Genomic DNA, 15,588 nt, shown 5'->3' on the forward strand with positions numbered 1-15,588 from the left:
TGCATCAATTACATAACGTGCAATGATGGAGGAGGAGGAAACGCTAACATTCTACATGAAATACTTAATTGTCTTTACTATTGTTAGAAAGTATTTTTTGTCACAGGTTTTATTGGAGTGTAAGGTTTAAGATTGACAAAATAGAGCACAGTTCCACACATAATATTAATGTTGGTGAAGATTAGGTTAGATAGATAGATCAGAAGCCTAGAGAGATAGACAGACAGACAGACAGACAGTTATCGGTATAGACATACATGTCAGAAGAATGGATGGATGGATCGTTGAACAAATGGATGTATAGATGGATGTATGTATGGATAGATGAATAAATGTATGTAGTGTACTGTATGTATGGATGGGTGGATGAATGGATGGATGGATAGATGGATGGATTAGATATGGTTAGATACAAACCCGATTTCAAAAAATGTTGAAACACTGTTCAAATTGTAAATAAATCAATGCAATGATGTGGAAATTTCAAATTTCAATATTTTATTCAGAATACAACATAGATGAGATATCAAATGTTAAAACTGAAAACATTTATCATTTTAAGGGAAAAAAAAAGGTGATTTAAAATTTCATGGCATCAACACATTTAAAAAAAAGTTGGGACGAGGCCATGTTTACCCCTGTGTTAAATCCCATCTTTTTTTTTTTTTATAACAGTCTACAAACATCTGGGGACGAAGGAGACAATTTCCTTATGTTTAGGTATAGGAATGTTGTCCCATTCTCTAATACAGGCTTCTAGTTGTTGAACTGTCTTAGGTCTTTTTTGTCACATCTTCCTCGTTATGATGCACCAAATGTTTTCTATGGGTGAAAGATCTGGACTGCAGGCTGGCCGTTTCAGTACCAGGTTCCTTCTCCTACGCAGCCATGATGTTGTAATTGATGCAGTATGTGGTCTGGCATTGTCATGTTGGAAAATGCAAGGTCTTCCCTGAAAGAGACGACGTCTGGATGGGAGCATATGTTGTTCTAGAACTTGGATATACCTTTCAGCATTGATGGTGACTTTCCAGATGTGTAAGCTGCCCATGCCACACGCACTCATGTAACCCCATACCATTAGAGATGCAGGCTTCCTTGTCCTCTTTAGTCCGGATGTCATGGCGTCCCAGTTTTCCAAAAAGAACTTTAAATTTTGATTCGTCTGACCACAGAACAGTTTTCCACTTTGCCACAGTCCATTTTAAATGAGCCTTGGCTTCTGGATCATGTTTCGATATGGCTTGTTTTTTGACCTATGGAGTTTTTGCTGGCAACGACGAATAGCACAGTGGATTGTGTTCACCGACAATGTTTTCTAAAAGTATTCCTGAGCCCATGTTGTGATTTCCATTATAGAAGCAGAGAAACTGTCATTCTGACAGGCTCTTTACATACCCAATCATGTTGCCAATTGATCTAAACTGGTCCTCCAGCTGATTCTTATATGTATATTTAACTTTTCCGGCCTCTTATTGCTACCTGCCCCAACTTTTTTGGGATTTGTAGATCTCATGAAATCCAAAATGAGCCAATATTTGGCATGACATTTCAAAATGTCTCACTTTCAACATTTGATATGTTATCTATATTCTATTCTGAATAAAATATTGAAATTTGAAACTTCCACTTCATTGCATTCTGTTCTAATTCACAATTTGTACAGTGTCCCAACTTTTTTTGAAATCGGGTTTGTAGATAGATCAGAAGCCTAGAGAGAGATCGACAGACAGACAGATAGATATCGGTATAAACATGGACGTCAGACAGATGGTTGGACAAATGGATGGATAGATGTATGTATGTATGTATGTATGTATGTATGTATGGATGGATGGATGTATGTATGGATAGATGGATGTATGGATGGATGTATATGTCCAACTAATAATTCTACAAACCTTAATGGGACACAAACTTTTGCACTCACTGGGACATGTACACTGGGAATGCCAGGTTGAACTAAACAGCTAGAAGTGAGTTAAAGCTCCCTCTCCTCTCGCTCGCCTGTGGAGAAGCACTGAAGGCTGAGTGGAGGACGAGCGCAGCGAGTGCAGCCTACACACACACACACACACACACACACACACACACACACACACACACACACACACCCTGCAGAAAGAGAGAGAGAGAGAGAGAGAGAGTTAGTGACAGTGGAGTGAGAAGAGAGGATCAGGTTTTAATGTAGCGCTCCTTCAGTGGACGAGAAACATCAGGAGGAAAAAGGAAAATTACAGGAAGAGGAAGATAGGACAGAAAGCTAAGACAACTACTGGATCATACACACACACACACACACACACACACACACACCGATCCTGTGGCCGTGATGATGATGTACTTTTGGGTGAGTACACAACGCTGAATTTCCTACTTGTTTCTTTTCCTCTTTATTTGTTGCTACGTCTGTTTTTCCTTTGGAATTCTATCGACTGTGATTCAGTTTTACGCTGCAGAAATTTTCACAGAATCAAAAGATCTGCTGAGTGGGTGTGTGAAAAGGGGCGGGGCCAAAAAACTAACTTTGCCAATCATTTACAATTTAACAATTGTAATTGACTTAACAATTAATAATATTAATCTGATTTATATCTGATTTCAGCGATTGTAATCTAATTTATATTTGCATTGAGCATATATAATCTGGTATATATTGTATTTTCACATTTATATAATAATCAGTTGACAGTTGTTTTAAAACCAATCTTAATTTGACTTTATTAGGAATCATTCAATCCTTATTTGATTTCTTCATTTACAATGCAAAGTTTATCTAATATTATTATGATTTTAGGATTGATAGTCTGATATGATTTAAATAATTCATCAATTAACCAGTATGTTTCGTTCCCTACCTGTGTAAATCTGATGTGGTTTTATTATCCGATGTAATATGTAAAGATGTAAATGTATCTTTGTATTTTCCTTAAGAACACTTGTGTTTTAGCTTTAGAGACATTTTCCTTCATGTACAACTCATGTTGTTCAGGTCAGTTATTATTATTATCATGTCATTGGATATGGCCATTTATTTGCTCTTGCTCTTCTCCTCTGTATGTTGATTGGAGGTCTGACCACAGTTGTGTAAACGGGAATAAATACAATGGTCACTGCTGGCCTCCACAGTCCCTAGTTGGACTACAGAGGTTCCTAGATGGATGGATGGATGGATGGATGTTCTTCATCAGTTACCTTTAAAGCAGCACAGGTTAGCTATAGATGTGCATATTGACTAGCATGTTAGATGGTTAGCTTAAACTAAATAAATAAATACATTTTTTATTAATTAAATGTGTCACAAAAGGTCCTGAAGTGAGCTACACTGTGTGTGTATATGTGTGTGCGTGTGTGTGTTTCTCGTCCATCTTGTCCATCTCGTCCATCTTCTTCCCATTTGCTGTTGATGCTTCTGCAAATCACTCAATTACACATCACTCTGCACTTCCTGTCTTTCAGAGAGAGAGAGAGAGAGAGAGAGAGAGAGAGGTTTTTACAGGACTGTATTGTATGAGTGTGTCTTGCTGTGTCTTTTATACCTTTCTTTTCTTAGAGCTCAGTATGAATGTGTAACTCTCTCTCTCACTCTTTCACCCAACGGAAGTGTATAGCTACATAAGATCTACATAATCTAAATCTAAAATCTATAAAGCAACATTTCAACATTTCATCATCTGACACACATCAGGACTCATGAATTCTGGATTGTGATTGGTCAAAAGGAGTTGATTAATTTCCAGCTCTGTTTTAATATGTATAATAAAAAAAAAGGTTTCCGTAGTAACAGTTTATTCAATGGCCTCCATGCCTGGGAGCACACGGCACTTAGCGCTAATAGAGGAAGGAGTCTCCAGTGTCAGTGAGCAGGATTCCTCTCACGCTCAAAAGATCAAGGCGGAACACTGTTGTTTATTCTGTTGCTTATCTGAAACGTTTTACACAACTGCAGTAAGACATTAGGACAGCCAGCTCCTTGGTTTGCATGTATATACAAGGTATTATGGCAGCCATAAAGTCTCAGCGAGAGGAAAAACCACAGCGCATCTATTTAATTCCACTTACTTATGTGCTTTTATTACTGCATATATTTTTTTTTCTTCTTAAAATCAAATCTTGATGATGCAGCAGTAAAATCTTCACCATCCTCCAGTTTAAATCCTACAGGTACCATAGGCTAACTCATACAACAAAATTAATTTAATTCATATATATATATATATATATATATATATATATATATATATATATATATATATATATATATAATTTTTTTATTTCTTTTGCCTGAGCAGTTAATGTAAGGATTAAAAGAAAAAGAAATATCGATTAAAAAATGAATCGTTACTCAAGTACACATTCATCATGACAGGATTTTATATTGAGAGACATTTCTATAAGAATTGTCATCCTGGTCACAGCTCCGCCCTCCAGAGGATAGAATTCTCTCTAAAATAACCGGGCGGAGTTAAGGCTGTTTAAGTAAAAAAAAAAAAAAAAAAAATACTGTGTTTGATTTTTAAACAGTTGAAAAAGAAATAAAAATAACAACTGGGGCTAGTGCAGGTTAATCCATGCTTTTTTTATAGCTCAAGTGTGTGTGTGTGTGTGTGTGTGATCTTTTTTCTTCACTTGGCTTTTTCACGTCGATAATCTACTCAGTTTTGGACTAAGATCTGATCTTATGTAGGAGAGCGAAAGATTCATCACACCTACTAAACGCCTACATACTCACACACACACGCACGCACACACACACACACACTCTCTCTCTCTCTCTCTCTCTCTCTCTCTCTCTCTCTCGGGATGGAGTAAGTGTGCTTCTCATTATAATATTTATCCAGGAACCAGATGTACTTCTGCAGGGCGATTACCTCTGACTTGCTCTCCCCTGCTGTTCGCTTGCATGCACACTTGCGCACACACACACACACACACACACACACACACACACACACACAACCATTTTGCATGCACAAAATGCCTACCCACACACAATGTATAGTTCTTTCTTCCATCTATCCCCTTGCGCCGAAACATATACACCCATTTTAATGTTTAACTCATTTTAAACCATTTATTTGATCGTAATAACACTTTTTTAGAGTTTCTCTAGTCTAATCATTTTTCACAAATCTAAACTTTGACTTCAGCCCACGTTTCTGTTTGGAAGTAGAACAGGATTTTACACCACAACATTCTGGATTCTGATTGGTCAGAAGTTCTGCAGTGGTCTTCCATCAGACCAGGGAGTTGAAGCAGTAGCATGAACATCTTCAGGACAGAGGAGTTCACATCGCAAGCTCTTCTTCCTCTTCTTATGGACTATTGAACTTCATGTTTTGTGACTGTTCTAAAACATTAATTGTAACTTTAAGGTGTGTTCAAGTCAAACTGAGATAAAAATTCAGGTGAATGAAGATATAAAAGCGACTGACATTTACAATGCAGTAATGAGACTCTTAGCTGCAATGAAATATTTGAACGGTACAAACATTGTAACGAGAGCTCTAGGTCAGTGAATGACGGTCCAAGCTGAGGTGGCTCGGAGTTCCTGTAAATAGTCAAGGAGTGGAATGTCTGATCCTTAAAGACTTATGGATAACCTGTCACCAGCTTTTGGAAGAAAAAGATGCATCTATCTGTGGAAATTGTACACTAAATCATTCATCAACATCACATGCACTTTACAGGACCTGGGCAGATCCAAGAAATGTCCACATGTTTGGGCCATTAAAGGAGTTCCTGGGAGGCTGGCATTTCAGACGTGAATCAGACAGGCAGTCCGATCATGGCTCTGGTGTACTGAGAAAACTTTCTATCTTGATGGTGTCTAAGCACTAGTGCAACATGGGTATAAGCACAATAGTGTAGCAGGGGATTATATAGAGAATAAAGAGAGATTTTACGACGATGTGGCCAGGGGTAGCTCAGTGGTTAAGGCATTGGACTACGGCTCGGAAAATCTCAGGTTTAAACCTCACAACCACCAAGTTGCCACTGTTGGGCCCTTGAGCAAGGCCCTTAACCCTCAAGTGCTCAGATGTTTAATGAGAGAAATACGTAAGTCGTTTTGGATAAGAGCGTATGCCTAAATGTGTTCTGGTTTTCTGGACAATTAAAAGTCCCACTTTGACTTGAACACCTGCCTATAAATGGACTAAAGGTCAGACTTTAGGAAGTAAGAATTTCCCATATTTAATAATATGTACATACATATAAGTTTCTGCAACATGGTGGCCTAGTGGTTAGCACTGTCACCTCACACCTCCAGGTTCAAATCTCATCTCTGGTCTGCATGGGTGCATGTTCTTGCTGTGCTTGGTGAATTTCCTCGAAACACAAGGTATAGGCTGATTAGTGTTTCCGATTTGACTGGGTGTAATATGTGAGTGTTTGTGCTCTGTGATGGGTTAGGCTTCAGGCCTCGCAACACTACAGATCATAAGCAGTGGATAAGCAATGAATGGTAGGATGGAAGAACAGCATTTTTTTTATACAATATAACATACTTTGTAAGTTGACTGCAGTATTAAAAGTATATCATTATATCAGGTTGTTTACAAATAAAAGAAAACAACAATCAGTGATAACAGAAGCACTGCAAAAATCTATAGATTTTTGGGGGCAGTTTATGACCAAGTTTTGATTTTTATCTGTTAAACGTTTTTATAGTAACAGAAAATTAAAATGTTCTGAGGATGCATGAAAGAATCTTCCTCAAGCCATTCTCTGGTTTTGCTTCTGGGCACATATTGGTGATGTCAGTCTGGTGTGTAGTTTACATGTAGTTTTCAGATCGTACACAGGTACATGATGAGACCGACATGAAGGACCTGCCAGTAATTCCTCACTAAACAAATTTCACATATGCGAACATCACGGAAGGATTATAGAGGCAGAGAAATGGAGAGAAAGCATGCTCTTCCTTAAGTGAGAAAGACAGAGCTTCTCGTGGGAAATCATCGCTGGAGTGCGGTATCGGGAAACAGAGCCTCATGCAGTAAAAGCCTCCTGTCTGCTTAACGCAGTCAATCGCGCTCAGATTCATGGACACACACACACACACACATACATGGCGCCACACACATATATATGTACATACCCCATTATGTGATCTTCAAAGCTAGCAAGACAAGGCGTGGAGTTAGATAGACAGACGCATTTGACACCAGACACAATTATTAACAACAGTGTGTCAGATAGATTTAACTGGTCGTCAAGGTCTAGAGAGAAAAACTGTTGCAAGTGCTCCGATAACAAAGACAGACATAAGATGGAGAGAATAGAGAAGCCAATCTTTTAGCATTCATAACATTGAAGATAAGAGGTTAATGGTTGCATGGGCAAGTGTTACAGTCATTCCGATGGAAAGGATCACAAGGGAGATCAGAAAGGCAAGGAAAAAGTAATAGGAAACACTAAAGTGTTATATAAGATACCAGCTTGTTCCGCTAATGATCAGCAAGGACAAGGAGTGAGATCTCACCTTACATGGGCTCTCGGAAGCTCTTGATGTTTACACCTTGAGGTTATGATACAGGATGATAAAACAAGCTGCTAACTGATACAAAGACAAGCCATTTGGATTTGACCCTTGATTCAATCGAGCATCACATTAAACACCTTCTGAAGGTTATATTCCATGCAAGCAGTGTTTTTCTTTTTTTTGTTTTTTTGGAATGACAGAAGTCATCAGATAGAAGGGATGACCAACAGGCTGTAACAACGCTGCACAAGCCACATTTAGAAGTGACTACACCTTGTAGAAGTATTACAACCATGAGATATTGTACCCAGTGAGTTTAAAGGTGCAACCTTTCTAAAGTCAAGACATTACATTCCAGAGGCATTGTGATGGAGAATCCTGTTTTAACTGCATTGATGGTCTGGGTTGTTTTGCACTGATGTTTTAGAAATGTATTATCGTCCCTAAGTTGCATCACTGATTTGGAAATTGAAGTCTATAATGCACTGATATTTAAAAAAATCTAAAATATTTTGCATCAGTGTTTCAGAAGAGTGTGGCCACCATGTATGATTTTTTTTTTTTAGAAGAGCTTGACAATATTGCATCAATGTTTTTGGAAGAATTTGACTATCCTGCCTAAGTGCTTTAAAAGATGTGTATTATCTGGCATTGGTGTTTGAGAAGATCTTGGCATTTTAGAAGAAATCCAAAATGCTTAAATTTTTTCCACAAGGTTTAAAACAATTTTAACTATCTTGCATCAGTGGTTTAGAATACTGTAGCTTGTAGATATCTTGCATCACCTTTAGGAAAAATTTGACTACTTTGCATAGTCAAGATAACCTACAGTATGGAACCTGGACTATCTGGAATTTATGTATTAGAAAACTTATGGTTGAATTGTTTTCATATATATATATATATATATATATATTTGACATCGACTTGGACTTTGAAATCAAGGTGTTGCAAACTCTAATGTTAAAAGACCTTCACTGTCTGTAACTGACAAATCACAAGATCTCGGTTATCTTGCCTTGATGTTTCACGATATCGTGACTATCTGGAATCAAAGTATTGCAAGATATTTAGTTGACGCAATACATATAGTTCAAATAGTCCTTTAAAGAAATTGTCCAGAACAAAATTTCAGAACCACATCCGGTCCTGGTACTGTGTTGGTGAGAATGTGGTCTGAAAGGGAAGCCCATGGTCAGTTTATGAAGGATAATGATGATGTGTGTTTGCGGAAAAAAAGCGCACTGAGAGAAGTATTAGCATCATGCATCACTCTGACTCCTACAAAAGATCTCAAATCAAGGCTTAAAAACAACAGATAGATGTGACTGATGTGGTAATGTGTGTGTGTGTGTGTGTGTGTGTGTATGTGTGTGTGTGTGTGTGTGTGTGTGTGTGTGTGTGTGTGTGTGTGTAAGGAGAGCTTGGAGAGATAAGAGATTGCAGAAGAGAAGATGATGAATTATCCTTGTTAAAGCAACATAATGCAGCACTGTTGACATAGCCATAACTGTGTGTGTGTGTGTGTGTGTGTGTGTGTGTGTGTGTGTGTGTGTGTGTGAATAGTACTACTCCTTAAGGCTCCTATTCAGCACTTTGTTACTCTTACTGACATCACGCTGCATTTACACTTAAGCACTTGAGCCAATTCTGTTTTAACCAGTCAGAGTCAGCTTTTCCTCCACACACACACACACACACACACACACACACGCATCACCTCTGAACCAATCAATCACCTGGTTAACAGAGAGCTGAGAGCTGACGGGCAATTGCTTACCAGAAAGGTAACAAGTTAACAAAGAAGTGACGGGTTTATGAAGACGAGACAGGTGACGGGTTAACTAGTAGGTGGCAGGTAACTGGTTAACATGGAAGTGGCCTTTTTACTGGTTAAGAAAAGGGTAGCAGTAACATATAACATGACATGTGACTGGTTAACAGGAATATGACGGTTGACTATTGAGTAAAAGAAAAAAAAAAAAAAGAAAAACATTGACAGGTGACTGGTTAACAATACAGATGGATCTTTTTATTCATTAATTATAACTCATTGTATTATTATTATTATTATTATTATTATTAATATTTTATCTGTTGTTATTATTATTATTATTGTTATTATTTTTTAAATTAATAATAATAATAATAATTATTATTATTATTATAAAAAATATTTTAAAAAATTATAAACTTTTATAAACTTCACCGTAATAATGTTTTTATGTTTTCATAATAATAACAATTATTATTATTATTATTATTATTATTATTATTATTATTATTATCCGTTGTTATTATTATTATTATTATTATTATTATTATTATTATCCGTTGTTATTATTATTATTATTGTTGTTATTATTATTATTATTTTTTTTTTATCAGTCGTTATTATTATTATTATTATTATTATTTCTTATGAAAACATAAAAACATTATTACGGTGAAGTTTATAATTTTCCCTTCTTTATATGCTTCTTTAATACATTCCACATCAAGCAAATTATTGTTTATACATTTATAATGTATTTATTTGCATGTGTCTTTTAGTGCATGAAATTTGCTGTCTCTAAATCGCATTCATAATGCTGGACATATAAATGAAGTTTGGAAAGTGAAGTTACTTTCCCTAAATTAAATCACAGCTCTGAGATTAAATCACATTTCTGATCGATTTTGGGTGCCAGTTAAACCAGACGCTGTTTGATTGACGTTCTGCTGACATCAGTAAGCCCGGCTTTTTTTTTTTTCTTCCTCTTTTCCTTCCTTTGCTCCTTCCTTCTCTCCTCTGCTCTCATCTGCAGTGGCCTTTTGGCACCATGTGCACTGGTTTGTTTTTAATTAAAAGTGAAATTCAATAACCATATCGGCGCGTGTCATTTATGGCCGGTGTTTTATTGATCCTGTATGTAAATGGGCCACTTTGTTTCGGCTGAGTTGTCAGATTTGTGCTGACGTTTTCTTACAGCTTCATATGAGTTAATCATGGATCAGAGATTCATAACTCTCACTCGAGAGGTCGAGAGGTTTTTTTCTTTTTTTTTCTTTCTTTATTAACACTGGGCTTCATTCTGGGTAGCTTGACAGTTTAACTAAGCGAGCTAACTGTAGTAGCAGCAAACACTCACCAGAGAAACTTACATTGTATGATACTTCTTTATGCGTTTTTTATTCTTTTTTAAATTAATTAAGCTTTTGTGTAACCACATAAAATAAAACTACTCTCTTTTTGTACATCAAACAGTAAATCTGATTGAAGTTTAGGATGTTCAGTGACGTGGGACTGTACAATGCACAGGTCAGGGCTTTGGATTAGTATCTTTATTGAAACGTACTGTAATAAACTTGTGTTACATTTAGAAAATATTAATTCACATACTGTACGGTCACTGGTGTTGTGGCTTTGTCCTTTGCATGTATATATCTGCTCTGTCTTCGCTTCATCTTAGTCTTCTCTTTGTCTCAACACTATCTCAGCTCTGCCCTGATTCTTTCTCAGTTCTTTTCTTCTCAATGCTATCTCACTTTGGTCTCAGTGTATCAATGTATCTCACTGCTCTATAAGCTCTTTCTCTGCTTTCTCTTCAGTTCAATGATGTCTCAGTCAACCTCATTTCTTTCTCATATTTGTCACTCTTCTTTTCAGTGTTATCCTACCTCTGCCCCTAACTCTTGCCCTTCTTCTCATTATTTCAATTATTTCTCAACTCTGTCTCAGTCCTTTTTCTTTCTCTCAATGCTATCTCAGCTTAGTCCCAGCTTAAATGTTGTCTGCCCTAACACTTTCTCCTCTGCCTCCTCAATGTTATCTTAGCCTTTATCCAAACACTTCTCCCTCTCCTTCTCCTTTCCTTAAGCAGCACAGTCTCTCCCATCGCATCTCTCTTATAACTCACTCTTGTCTCTGTTTCAGCTCCGTGTGTTGCTAGTCATTATTTTGTCTCAGCTCTGTTTGATCTCGGTCTCAGCGCTGCCTTACAGTACTTCCTATTTTAGCTTTCTCAACTCTGTTTTAGGGCTGTCTTTACCCTTTATCAGCTCCGTGTCTCATCCCTGTCTCAGCTCTATAGCACCTCTTTCAGTTCTCTCTTAGGTCTCGTAGGTCTCTTTTAACTCTCTGACTCTGTCTCAACTGTATTCCTTCCCTCTCTAATCTCCATGTCTCTTTCCATTCTCAACTATGTCTTAATGCTGTTTCTTTGTCTCATCTCTGTCCTAACTCGATCTTATATTAGTCTCAGTTTCATCGTCCAATCTGATAAATAATCTTTCTGGTGAATTTGTTTAATTTATTTATTGATTTTCTTTCTTTCTTTTTTTACTTGATGGCGTATTGAAGTTGAATGAAAAGGACAAGGCAGTGATAAAAAGGAGTGATGTGGAAAATAAAATTCAATAAAAGAGAAAGTACAGAGAGAGAGAGAGAGAGAGAGAGAGTACAGTAGGAGAAATATGGAAATAATAAATAAAGACAGAGATAAATTAGATAAAAAAATCAATCATTTATTTTTCTGTTTGCTGAGATTCTGTATTGCATGAAAATGCTAATGTTTCTGCCTACACACGCTCGCACACACACACACGCTTTTACACACACACACACACACACCTTTGAGAGGGTGATTTATGGTGTCACACGGCGCTGTAGAGAGCATGCAGTAGGGGTCCGGCGTGCTGTGCAGAATGAGACCATTAGCTCATTAATATAATAATGGCCCAATCATAATGAGTGAAAATTATTGCTCAATTAGAGAGAGAGAGAGAGAGAGGGGGGGGGGGGGTTTAATGAGATTACAATGGTGGTAATTGTGCAGTTGTACTAAATTAAAGCATTAGCATTAGCACCGTGACACTAAGGCACTCAGCATCAGTGAGAAGCAACACACACACACACACACACACACACACACACACACAAAAAGAGAAAGAGAATGATTTAGGCAACAAATGAATGAAACAGCAACTGCTTGGATGAGAATAATTTTTGAAAAAGAACAAAGAAAGTGATCGCAGGAAGAAAAAGAAAGCATGCACGAGTATAACGAGGCTGTCTCTGCTGTGATTGGCTGGCTGCTGTGATTCTCAGAATGACATCATCAAGTGGAAGCGTAACAAAAAAGTGTTTCTTTGTTTGTTTAGTTTTTGAGAGCATGGGCTCTTTTTGGTTTACAGCTCAAACACACACACACACACACACACACACATTCCAAGCAATGTTAACACTCGTGTGATCGGGCTAATCTACTCTCAGCTTGTCGGTGTGAGAGTACTAACACAGGGATTAGTGAATCCACAACAACGCAATTGCATCTGCCGAGAGCAGCTTAGAGAGAAGTTAAGCGCATACACACACACACACACACACACACAGACACACACACACACTGATGGAGTGCAGCAGTTACACACTGCTTGCATTCTAGTTTAATACACTGCACATCTTTTGAATAGCACTGCTGGTAAACAAGCTGCTTTGCGTTTTTTTAAGCCGCAAACTGAAATAGTATAATCTCACAACAAAGCAACGGAAAGCAAAGGTTGTGATTCAGGAAGGGTGTGAGCTCAACTCCCAGGATGATAGCGGAGTGATAGCAGGATGCATGTGATTAAGCTTACTGAGCTTATAAGATATATAAACGTCTCCTCTTCCACACACACCCGGTCTCGCTCGCAAGTCACATGGTAACACGGGTCATTTCAAACTGTTGGTTCTGTAGTCTAAATAACTTACAGCTCCAAAACGTCTGCTTTTACAAAATACCTTTATTACCATGTCCTGTGTCCTGTTATGACGTAAAAAGCACAAACTGTGTATGTGGGCTGAAACTTTCATATATTAAAATAAAGAGGTAAAGTGATTTATCATATACATTAATGTTAATATTTAGGCGATGTTGACAAGTCACATTGCTTAATTCCATTATTTATTTATTTATTTATTTATTTGGTGGAATAAAATTTGCATGTCATGACAGTGACTTTATTCTAACTCTAATGTGGACACCTCTGTCCTCCCAAACCACAAGCATGTGTACATCGAGACGTGTAATAATTTCATGTGAGCGCTCATTCACTTTAAACAATGGATGGAATTTTAGCAAAAAAAACTTGCTTAGGATTTGGCTCTGTATCACAGCAAGTGTTTAAGCGCCTGTACTTGGTTGAGAAGAAGGAAGGAACCCTTTAGCTTTAAACTTTAGCTGCCACGTTGCTAGTGCTGACTGATGTTAGCGAGTGTCCAACGCATGTGCAGAGACAAAAAGTGGCACGAATTCCGATCTGCCTTTTCTCACTCAAATTGCATGGCCACATATTGGTTAGGAAGGCAATCTAGGAGCACAAACGAAAGTGAGTGAAATCCAATCTGAACATCATATTTGTTCTTCCAGACAGCCCTATGAATGTAGCCTTATAGTATAGCAAAGTGGTTAAGGTGAAGGTTTAAAGATATTGGTGCAGAAGACTGCACAGGTTGTCCGAGTATAAGTTTGATGTATTATATCCGAATATATGCATGAGACTGCATCATTATTCATTGTAGAAAAGGTTCTGTGAAGATGTGTAAATCTTCATATAAACAGATTAAAGGAACTGCTAAAGGAATTAGTTTAAAAACATGCTGTGGTGGCCTCTGAGTGGCGCAGTGGTAACGTGCTCGCCCTATCACCTGGAAATTGCTGGTTCAATCCCCGGGTGATGCCGTTACCTCTCACAGCTGGAGGTCTAGAGAGAGCTGATTGGCCGAGCTCTCTCAGAGGGAAGGGATAAGGGAATTCTTAGCTGTACAGTCTTTAAGTATATATATATATATATATATACTTTATCCTACATTAATCACGGCTCTACAGCTCTACAGCCTACATGAACTCGCGCATGCGGAAGAAGCGGCCAGCGCTTTCTTCCAAGTGTGTTACTCACTTCCAATCCAGACTTTTTGTTTGTTAAGCCACAAAGTGACATATGCATCAATAAATCATATATATATATATATATATATATATATATATATATATATATATATATATATAAAACATAAGGCATAAACCAATGATGACAGATGATCAGGCCAGTGATTAGTATACTGCTGATGCTGGAGTGGTTGTAACAGACAAGAGAGGAATGATGCAATGAGGTCGCTTTGTTTTTTTTTTTAAATTCACATTATTTCATTTCATTTAATATTAAGAAATGAAATTGTCTTAACTTTTTTTTTCACAGTAATGTATTTTTTTAGTATAATGAATATGTATAACAATAAATACATATACTGTATCTATTAAAGTTAGTTGCTGTTGAGTCTGTGAGAGTGCCTCAAAGTGCATGGAACTGTAGGAAGGAAGTCATAAATAATTCGGCATGCTTATAGGAACATGTCACATGCGCTATAGGTTAGACTGTAAGGTGTGGTGCAAACATCAATTCCACTACCAATAACTGTTTTACGTTGATTATTTGTGAGAAAAAAAAATATCTAAATAAATTTTTAGCTGTACAGTCTTTAAGTGTATATATATATATATATATATATATATATATATATATATATATATAATTTTTTCAAGAGATTTAATCCATGCATCAATGCATCCATATATATAGAGATATATATGGATGTCTCTCTCTCTCTCTCTCTCTATATATATATATATATATATATATATATATATATATATATATATATATATATAGAGAGAGAGAGAGAGAGAGAGAGAGAGAGAGAGAGAGATGCATTGATGCATGGATTAAATCTCTTGAAAAGGATCAAAAGTAACATATACATATAAATACTTTACAAATAAATAAAATATACTGTATATATATATATATATATATATATATATATATATATATATATATATATATATATATAAGTATTTATATGTATATGTTACTTTTGAGCCTTTTACTTTGTATTAATTTAAAATGTGCAGCAAACAGGAGTGCTGATGCAATTGAATTGGGCCCTTATTAGGTTGGGAGCAAAAAAAACAGACCTATAAGAGAGATAACAGAGACTTTTTCAGTGATCAAATCAACAATTTTGTACATTCTTGCAAAGAGAAAATGCACTGGTGAGCTTAGCAACACAAAAATCTGAA

General features: G+C 36.8%; 1 protein-coding gene across 4 annotated transcripts in view; it reads left to right on the forward strand.

Annotated features, from left to right (window-relative positions):
• The window catches only part of LOC128515708 (RNA binding protein fox-1 homolog 3-like), a 214,124-nt gene that overhangs the window by 101,172 nt on the left and 97,364 nt on the right, over positions 1-15,588 (forward strand). The window contains exon 1 of one of the 4 annotated variants that reach the window (XM_053489841.1): positions 2,277-2,350. The exons of the other annotated variants lie outside the window; for them this stretch is intronic. Within the exon in view, the coding sequence (XP_053345816.1) occupies positions 2,333-2,350 (18 nt within the window). The 5' untranslated portion in view covers positions 2,277-2,332. Of the gene's footprint in view, positions 1-2,276; positions 2,351-15,588 lie in introns of those variants that run through there. 4 annotated transcript variants of the gene reach the window in all.

Source organism: Clarias gariepinus, chromosome 28, assembly GCF_024256425.1.
Source record: "Clarias gariepinus isolate MV-2021 ecotype Netherlands chromosome 28, CGAR_prim_01v2, whole genome shotgun sequence".
NCBI lineage: Eukaryota > Metazoa > Chordata > Actinopteri > Siluriformes > Clariidae > Clarias > Clarias gariepinus.